The 10227-nt window shown below is 36.3% G+C and overlaps 1 protein-coding gene across 2 annotated transcripts in view; it reads right to left on the bottom strand.

Annotated features, from left to right (window-relative positions):
- LOC119582468 (splicing regulatory glutamine/lysine-rich protein 1-like) overlaps window positions 1–9799 on the bottom strand; it is a 12267-nt gene extending 2468 nt beyond the window's left edge. The window contains exons 1-9 of one of the 2 annotated variants that reach the window (XM_037930723.1): window positions 9574–9799; window positions 5528–5768; window positions 5199–5342; window positions 4812–4984; window positions 4034–4216; window positions 2501–2611; window positions 2182–2259; window positions 1517–1874; window positions 1059–1210 (exon numbers count right to left, since the gene is read on the bottom strand). In XM_037930723.1, coding sequence (XP_037786651.1) covers window positions 1059–1210; window positions 1517–1874; window positions 2182–2259; window positions 2501–2611; window positions 4034–4216; window positions 4812–4984; window positions 5199–5342; window positions 5528–5768; window positions 9574–9695 — 1562 coding nt within the window. In that variant the 5' untranslated portion in view covers window positions 9696–9799. The remainder of the gene's footprint in view (window positions 1–1058; window positions 1211–1516; window positions 1875–2181; window positions 2260–2500; window positions 2612–4033; window positions 4217–4811; window positions 4985–5198; window positions 5343–5527; window positions 5769–9573) is intronic. The other variant, XM_037930724.1, reaches the window with a different exon arrangement.
- Between the last annotated feature and the right edge of the window lie 428 nt (window positions 9800–10227).

The raw sequence follows: 10227 nt of genomic DNA, 5'->3' as shown, positions 1-10227 counted from the left end.
GAGATCATATTAATTTTCTGAAATCTTCAGATTTTTTTAGTAAGATTGCTAAAACACATATATCCATAAATATAGGGGAAAAAAAAAAAAAAAAAAAAAAAAACTGATTTATATATCTAATATCTACATCCATCTATCTATGAATCTATATATAAGTATATATATATACACATTATATATATATATATATATATATATATATATATATATATATATATATACACATATATATATATGTTTATGTGTGGATGTGCATATGTGTATGTGTATGTATGTATGTGTGTGTGTGTGTGTGTGTGTGTGTGTGTGTGTGTGTGTGTGTGTGTGTGCATGCATGCGTGTGTGTGTGTGTGTGTGCATGCATGCGTGTTTGTGTGAGGATGTGTTAGTATGTGTGTGTAGATATGTATGTGAATATGTATGTTATTGTAGATGTAGATGTGTGTGTGCGTGATGTGTGACAGACACACACACGCACACATATTTTTACATACTTATATAAAATATATTGTAAATACATATATACATAGACATTATATATATAGATACATATATATTACATATACATGTTATATATACATAAATACATAGACATGCATCCTAAACACACACACACACACACACACACACACACATATGCATGCTATATATACACATACACGTTATATATACATACATACATATATACATGTATATATATTACACATATGCCTACAGACATACATGTGTAAATAAAAATATACATATACACATATGTATTCATATATATATATATATATATATATATATATATATAATATATATATATATATACATACACACACACACACAATGTATATATGAATATATATGTATACATATATTATATATATACACATATACTATAATATACTATATATATAAATATACATATACATATACTATATACATATATATATAATATATATCATATATATATATAATATAATATACATATATACATTATATATATATAATATATATATATATATATATAATTCAAGTATATATTAAGCTTCTCTATAAAGAAAGAAATCTACCTGGACCGAGACCTGTGAGAGCGCTTTGATCTGGTGCGGCTTCTTGACCTGGAACGGGTCCTGGACCTTCTCTTACTGCGGGAGCGTGACCTGCTTCGTCTGCTTTTGCGGTCACGAGACCTGGAGCGCGAGCGCGAGCGGCGGGACTTGGACTATGGGAAAAATAAAAGCATTTAATTAATCAATTGATATTTTTGTTTCCACTTACTCATTTGCATAGTGCACACACACACACACACACACACATGCTCTCACTCACTCCTTCACTCTCTCATGCCCACACATATATATATAGATACACTGAAACATTAACTATATAAAAACTAGACACATTTTATGCTGAAATACATGTTTCTGACACTAAAGGAGAAGGTTGTTTGTCCTCCACTGAAATGAGCTAATTGTAAGCTTCCCCTTCCCGTTTCTTTAATCAAATGGAATATTCTTTAAGATCTTACATCTTTCTTTTTATCTTTCTCCTTCTCTTTGTCTTTGGAGCTCTCTTCTGCTTTAGCTTCCTCTTTCTTTGCCTCTTTACTCTCTTCCTTCTCCTCTTTCGCCTCGTTCTCGCTCTCCTTTATTGTCTCCAGTTTCTTCTCCTCCCTCTTCTCTTTGTCTTTATCCTTTGATTTGTCCTTATCCCTGTCCTTGTCCCTATCCTTATCCTTGTCCTTGTCTTTGTCCTTGTCTTTGTCTTTGCCACGGCTGCTGCTGCTCGAGCCCTTGTCTCTCCTTGAGGATGACGCCGTAGACTTCGACTTGGACCTTGACCTCTTTGAGCGGGATTTGGACCTTGATTTCCTTCGTGATGGAGACCTGCAGGAAATACATGAATTAATTACTCAACTTGATTAATGCTGGTTGTATTATTATCACATAAGTTGTCGTAGCTGTGAAAGAAGCATCAGGTGTGTGCATTTAATAAGATTCATGTGGCTTATTTGACGAGCTTTGACTATTTTGGCTTTAGGAGAATGAAAATGATATTGCAACACTACACATATACAAAACAGACAGACAGATAGACAGACAAAAGCACATTCTATACTTCCTCTCTTACATAGAGCAAAAAAGCATAAGGATGCACTTCTTTAATAAATAAACCATAAAGATAGTTCTCTACCTGGATCTGGACTTCTTGCGAGACCTTGATCGCGATCTCTTTCTGCGGCTGCGGCTTCTAGAGCGTCCGTGTCGGTCTCTGGTTTGTATGGAAGGACAATTAGCACAAAGACAGAAAAGGAGAAAAGAAAAGAATGATAACAAAAAGATGAAATGGATGAACACAACTGCTACATCTCCTCAAACACTCCCATCAATCCAAGGTAAGATTCACTGCATAAGAGAGATGGAAACAGAAAACTATCATTATTATAAATTAACCTTTTTTTCCACTTTATTCTTCTTATTATTCCTGTACTAGTAACTCCTCTTTGTAATACCTAGATCGGGTCCTGGAACGTGACCTCCGGCGTGAGTGTGACCTTGTTCTCCTTCGAGATCTTGAGCGTCTGGAGCGGGACCTTGATCTGCGTCTGGAGCGTGAGCGTGTCCTGCAATTAAGGAAAAGATTAAAAAATATATAATCAGATCAATAAAAAAAATTGATAACTTAACCCATTCAATGCAGGTCTGGCATATCTTAGTGGTAGAGTGCTGGCTATACAATTGCAAAGTGCTGGGTTTGTGCCCAATCGCCCCTCTCAGTCAATTCACCTGTGAATGGGTCCTGATATACTGAAGTTAGCCTACTAAGGCCAAAGTTAGGGCAGAAAGGAGCTTCCCACCCTACTGCATCATTCTGTAGGTTAGTACACATGTTCCTCAATGAACCTGCCTCCTATGTCTATTTGGATATAAGACTAACTTTGACTTGGATGCCTAACAGATGGCATGGCCCCTGGAACAAACCTGTTAATGTTCATCAGCTGTTTGGCATGCTGGACTGGCTAGTTTGATGTCTTTAATGCTTTGTACTGATATTTGCCCATCTCTTGCCTTTCATTACCAAAATTAGGAAGAAACTAAATATCTGGATCAGCTGCCTCCTACATATCATTTCAGCATAAGGGTGACATTAACTTGAAATGAAAACGAAACTCCCTTGGCAATGCAGCCGCAGTTGGCTATGTCACCATTACAACGCATTTGTGGTCCTGCACGGTCCATGGATTATCAATCTATGTAGAAAATATGTATCCATTAACAGGAAAATTATATAGAGAGGATCCATTTATCAAGTAACATCAAATAGCAGAAAACTATTTTCATCATAATTTGCGTCTGTAATTTGGCTGGTGTATTCAAGACGTACATTTGACCACAGAAGTTTGCAGTTATTTAACACATTCACTTTCTGCTGATAACACTATATGGGATGAATAACTTTTATGTTACTTGTTATTTGCTTATATGTTCAGGGCATTCTATTATGATAATTTTTTTTCTGTACTCTGTAGCTCCTCCCACAAATTGTCATCAACTCAAACAGCAAAAGTAAGTAAGTAAATAAATAAAGAAAATCTAAACAGTTGCAAATTCCTGTGGCTGAGTGTATTCAAAGATACTAACGGTCTTCACACCCTATTTTTTTTTACAGATATATTGCCTAGAAAAAAGAAAAGAAAAGAAAAGAAAAGAAAAAACATGCAGAAATATAAAAAGTCAGTGAAAAAACTTATCATATAATCTTGTTTGCAAACTAGAAATTCTATGACTAGAGGTGTATACTGAATTAATAGAAATCTAGCATATGATTCTACAAAATGTTTACTTTTTTAGTCATGAATGGAAAAAACAACACAATACAGCAAATTAAGAAAAGAAAAGAAAAAAAGAAAAAAAGAAAAAAAAGAAAAGAAAAAAAGGAAGAAAAGAAGAGAAAAAGAAAAGAAAGAAAGAAAAAAGCTATAATGAACAAACCAACAAACCAACAATCACAGAAAGGAAGATATCAACACAAAACAGACTCTTACCTTGACCTCGACCGAGATCTCTTCTCCTTTGAGGAATCCAAGAAGGACATTACAGGATCAATGGCCGAGGCTATGAAGTTCTGTGCCTCCTTGACTCGTCTCATTGCTTCTTCAATCTCGCGCTGGGCTGCTTCGTTGCTTTTCGTTTGTGGCTTTATAATGGCTACGGTGGAATGATTGACCCTGTTGAAAAATATGACCAATAAATAATGGTAAATAAAAAACAAGGTCTTCTATCTGCAAAAGTATTCTATATAATGATGATAATAAAAATAATAATACCAAAATAAATGCGTAAATAAATATAATCTGCTTGTAGACTGTTAGAAGCATCATACATCTTTAGGGATACAGAAACCCTTTTCATTATTCTCACTACTACCCATTATATTTACTGCTAGTTATTTACTGCAGTTAGATGTGATATATTTACATATACTAATAGATTGATAAAATAATCATTTTTTAAAATAAGTATTCTTCAAAAATTTCTACAAAGCTACATGGCATGAGTAGGCCTGACCAAGATATAACTGATTGCAAACAATTACTGCTAAGATTTTATTTTAAAAATTGAAAAGATCTGCAAATTGAGTGTTTTAGCCTACTGGCAAAGTACAAGCAATACCATCAGAAATACAGCTTTAAACCCTATATATCTGCAGATCATTATAAATTCATATATTCTTCTAAAATCAAATAGCAAATTAACAAACAACTGACACTTTGCAATACAAAACCAATATCAACTTTCAACAACACTGAATATCCAACTTACTTAATGTGACGATTCATGTGCTCCTGATTGTGCATCTTCAATGCTGCAATAATGAAGGGCTGCTCAGAATACTCAACGAGTGCATTTCTCGAGCCGTTCATTTCTGTGCCCAAACGCAGGTATCTCACTTCCCCAGCTTTAGCAGCTAACTCCATCAGCTGATCAGTAGTGACCTGAGAAAAGAGAAGAAAATGATATATATAATTATAAAATACAGATAATGAAACAGTCATCAATGTAGTAAAAATCTTAGAACTTTCAAGTTAATTTGACTAAATTTTATCAAAGCTGCAGGCCTGAAAGAAAAGTTTGCCAAACAACCAATGGAAATGAGACGTACTGAGAAATTACATCTTCAATATCATCTTTTCATGAGTAATATCTTACCGTGGGGTCAAGGTTGTCAAATACAACAGTGCGTCGAATCTCATTAATCTTGTGAGACTCGGTTGTTGCTGGCAATGGAGGGTAATCAGGGAGGTCGTTTTCTGCCAATGCTGGGTCATGTGTCCTCAAAATAATACCATCAATCTGTTGAATACACATTTCCCAATCACCGTTGAAATTCTCAAGATAAAACACAATTTCACTGAATCAGAGAACAAAACATGATAATTGCTCTTCTTCTCTACTTGCAAAGACCTATACAAATACAAACTTCAGAGACAACATACCAATCAAAAATTCAAATGCTAGATTATCAGCCACACACAAACCTGGTTGGTAACATGAGCTGGCCACTTTGCTTCTTGTCCAATGCCGGGTATGGTGCCACCTGTGCCCAGAATCTCCATTGCCCGTTGTTCATCTGGCATATCACCAGTGGTGAATGGAATGACAATAAGAGCTCTATCAATGAAGACTGTGTTGGTGAGGTGCTGGGCAACACTAACCGAATCCCGGTCGTGGAATTTGATGAAGCAGATGCGTGACTGGACTGGAATGGCAACATCACGGCTGCAAAACAAAGACAAATATTATTTTCAAACCATTTCTCTAGCTAAATATGTAAAGATGCAAGTGTATATGTATATTAATAAGATCTTGCTTCCTCTTCTGTTGAAAATATGATTTCTGTTGATGAAAAAATAAGAAGCAACAGTGTATTTTCATAGTATAACTTGATGATATTGTTTTTAAAGCAATATTGGTTATATAGAATTAATAACCATCACAGTTTGATGGCTAAGAACATCAAGTGCCCAAATGTTGATACTAAGCAATTTAGAGAATCAAGAAAACTGAGGGAAAAGCACGCACGCACGCACACGCACGCACACACACACACACACACACACACACACACACACACACACACACACACACACACACACACACACACAAAAAAAAAAAAAAAAAAATTACAATACAAAGGTATTTGGTTTTCATCTGCTTCGGGTCATTTATCCTGGGGTACTGAAGGTGGAGCCTCCTGATTTTCAATGATGGCAGGCATGTCTGTAGAGCTTTATTAGCCATTTTTTGCAGTGCTTTTTGGCATTTTTGTTCTAGATTCACTCTATTTCAGCTTCTGTAATTTCCCTGATATACTTCATGATGTTCCCTACTTTTGGGGTTATCATATCAAGATTTGAAGAAATTTTGCCTGTGAAAGCCAGATAGTTTTCTGAAATCACACCTTACTCAAATCTTTGACATGAATTACCATTTACAGTAGAGAGATTAATTGGTTAATCTTTACGTTATGGATGTACTAAGCTAAGGAAAATTGGAAATGATATTCTTGTAAAGGACAAAAAGTTGTAGTCGTTGATACAAAAAATAATCTGTAGAAACGAATGGTAATGACACAAAAAAAAAAAAGATTGGGGAAAGTGCCGCTCCCAGCCTAAGTTCCTTGATGCTCCCGAGGTGAAGACAATGTTTGCCGAGGGATGTCGGGGGTCAGAGTCCCTCATCAACCCACCCTTTGGGTAGTGTCCCGTCATGGAAATTTAAAATTTTAATTAAAATTTGTGACATGGTGTTGGGGACTTAGTCTCTGGTGATTGCATCCATACTGTAAAGAATTACTGATTAATTATATAAAGGAATCTGACTTTCCTGTTACCAAGCTCGGAAATAAAATCACTAACACTTTTTAAACCATTGAGAAAGAGAGTGCAAGCTTATATGTAATTTCCCCTATAATTATTATTTTATTATTGTATTTTACACACAAATGGATCCAAAAGTGCTCAGTCACCAAGGAGTAAATTCTAAGATCAACATGTAATAGTAAGCCTCCAGGCTAGTGCAGTGGTAACGTGTCAGCCTCTCATCTGAGGGGTTGGCGGTCCGTGCCCCGCCCAGGCGCAAGAACTTGCAACTGTTGCCTGGAGGTTACTGCTGTGGCTGGGCAGCACGGTGGGTAAGGATTAGGTTCAGCCGAGTCAGCAGCAGCTGACACATGTGAGCAAGTCGGCATTAGTCGACACAGGCCGGGCTTCCCTCATGGCATAGCCCGGGCAAGGCTAAGCTTTGCATATTGGACTTATCCTTATTTAATAGTAACATAATGATGATATTAATAAATATAATTAATAGTAACGATGATGATGATAAAAAACAATAATAATAAAAATAAAAACTGTTCATAGCTGATGAATTTTCATATTTAGATGACATATTTCCATTTGAATATTGTCAAACTAAATTAGAATGATGTTATTATAATAGTAACCAAATAATATAATCCCATACTTTTTTTTCAATTTGAGATCTAATATTGGTGTCATGATCTTTGTCCGTGTTGCTCTACCAAAAACTGACAAACCTCCATCACACATATTTGGGCAAGAAAGAGCTTGGACTTATTTTTGTTAAATCCTGAAAGGACTTAGGAAAAAAAGCCCTGAAGGATGACATGAAACACCATTAGCTATAGAAAATATTTGCAGAAGATTGTGCAGGTAAGCCTATAATCACCTATTAAAGACACATATGCAGTGACTCAAGTGCTCACTATAGCCTTCGTGCCTTCAAAAGGACAAAAAACCTTTACTATGTATAATGTGGAAAGATATAGTCAGACAATGAATCATCCAAATTCTATCTTGCTATATATGTGAGGCAGACAATTGTTCTCAATCTCAAAGATAATGTCCAGGGCACTGGTAAGTGCATAACATGCATATGTGGTAAGTTGCTGGGGGTGGAGGAAAGGATTAGGGTATAAGAGCTAGAGTTGGGGTTTGTGAAGATGCCTGTAATGTCATGTGCTTGTTAAGTCTGTCAATGAAGGTTTCAATTTGATGATGTGCTGGGGTAGCCTGATCCCGTACGTGAGAAGAAGTGCTTGTTAGAGACACTGTTGGTGTGGTATGTAAGAAACTTACTATTGTGTGAGTTTCATGTGCTACATGTATGTAATGCTTGTAGGGAATTTATCTTTGTTAAATGTCAATTAGGTTGTTTGTGATCTAGTACATGATTGAGAGTCTGTGCGCTTGTCTTCGTGTCTTAAGCAGGCCCATGTTTATCTGTTTTTTAAGCGAGTTGTTCTACCAGGTGTATGTGTGTAACTGTGTGCAATAAACCTGGCAGTCCTTATGTTGACCTGTTCGAGCTTCTTAATGTTGGTGTAGGGGTCCTATATAGCTGTACAGTACTCAAGTGTCGGGCATTTAAGCTACGTGCAGTTTTCTCCACAGAAACTCCAGTGCTCTCTTAGCTTGGTTCACGCTGAAGTCAATGTGAGTGTTAAAGGTGAGATTATTAGTGAGGTGTACTCCCAGGTATTTGAAAGATGTTGTGGGTGACAGTTTTTGTTGGAGAAAGTGGTGTATGCGATATGGTAAAATGAAGTACCTTGTATTTATCTACTTTGAATGTAAAATGACCTTTCCCATTATTCAAGGGCATCTACGTCATGTTGAATGAGTCTGCAAATGCTTTTTGGAAGGATCTGAAAGTGGTCTGATTTTCTGGTGTGGTATATTTGTGCGCGTCTGTAGAGTCATTGTTTTTTACTGTGTTGTCTGTGTATAGCTGAGTATATCTGCTTGAAGGGGTTTTCTGTGCTGTTTTTTTTCATGGCTGTGAGGATAGTGAAGTGAAGGCTTGTGGGGTCATGGTAACTGCTGGACTTTGCTGCAGGCATACGTATTCCTAAGATCAAGGATAACGTGATTTTTCATAATAATATGCCTGTTGAGTCTAAAATCTCAATTATATCATAATATATGTAAGGGAGGTCTGCAATATGGTCTTTCTTGTGCAGAAAAAAAGACAAAATATCCCACCTAGGCTTGCAGTATAATATATCATCATTTCAGGAAAACTTTTGCTTGAACAAAATTGGTGAAACTGCTACTGAATAAAAATCAAATTTGGTGTACTTTGTTGTTTCTAGTGATTTTCCCACATGACAGCTGCAGTTTCAACTTGAAAATTAAGAGGCACGAATACATAAGGAGAAACACCAGGCAGCCATCTCCTACGAGTTAAAATATAGAACCAACTTCAGGAAAATGAGAAAAATCTCTGTATTGAAAAAAATCAGGTGTATTCTTCGATCGTATACATCATAACAGTTCAACAACTACATACTTTATCTTTACCGCTTCTAAGAGCAACAAATTTTGAAAACGTTTCCACTCTTATCAGTAATCTGGCTTCAAAAAACTTCACATGACGGAAAATATAAACTCGAAAGACACTAAACCATATCCTAATCTAAATCTAAAATCAACTAATTATATACAAAAAACACATATCTCTTAAAATTACGCGAGAAAACAGACAAAATAACATATCTCACATGGTTGGATAGAGGCGAATGTCTTCAATTTTTCCCAAAAATCCAAACAAGGTCGACATCTGATCCTTCGTAGCCTGTGGGGCTATGTTGGATATTTGTATTATCCTAGTTTTGGACTTCATCGTGGTATCATTGGGTATAATTATCGAAAAAAGGGAGGAATTGGGCGACTGAGCGAAGGATCGGCTTGTAAACACTGTGAGGCCGACTTCATCCGACACTGTTTGGTGGAGATGATGAGCACTTTGTGATAGCCATGTCTCCTCTTTCCCTTTACGTTCAGTAATTTCTAAACCAAACGGGAATTTCGAATTTGAAATGAATTATCTGTGGTGATAAAATGTATAGGGTGTTTAGTCGAGTTGTGATCGTAGGAGATTATTTTTTGGGGGGAGGGGATGGGGGTGGGGGAGGGATACGTGTCAATATTGTGCACTGTTTCATTGAGTTGGAGTGACTTTGTGAGAGTTTGGTTTTATCCGAGATACCTGCTTTTATGTCGTTCCAGAAGTTTCTCAGAATTGTCCCTTCCTGTTCTCTGAAGCATCATTTCAGCTTATTTCTTTTTTCTTTTCTTTTGGGGGGGAGGGGGAGTGGGGGGGGGCGAAGTTTCTGGGGAGCTGGGAGACCCCAGATTTTTTATTTATCATTTTT

Source organism: Penaeus monodon, chromosome 16 (genome assembly GCF_015228065.2).
Source record: "Penaeus monodon isolate SGIC_2016 chromosome 16, NSTDA_Pmon_1, whole genome shotgun sequence".
NCBI lineage: Eukaryota > Metazoa > Arthropoda > Malacostraca > Decapoda > Penaeidae > Penaeus > Penaeus monodon.
The sequence above is the reverse complement of the archived record's forward strand: the minus strand, read 5'-3'. Positions and strand labels throughout refer to the sequence as shown.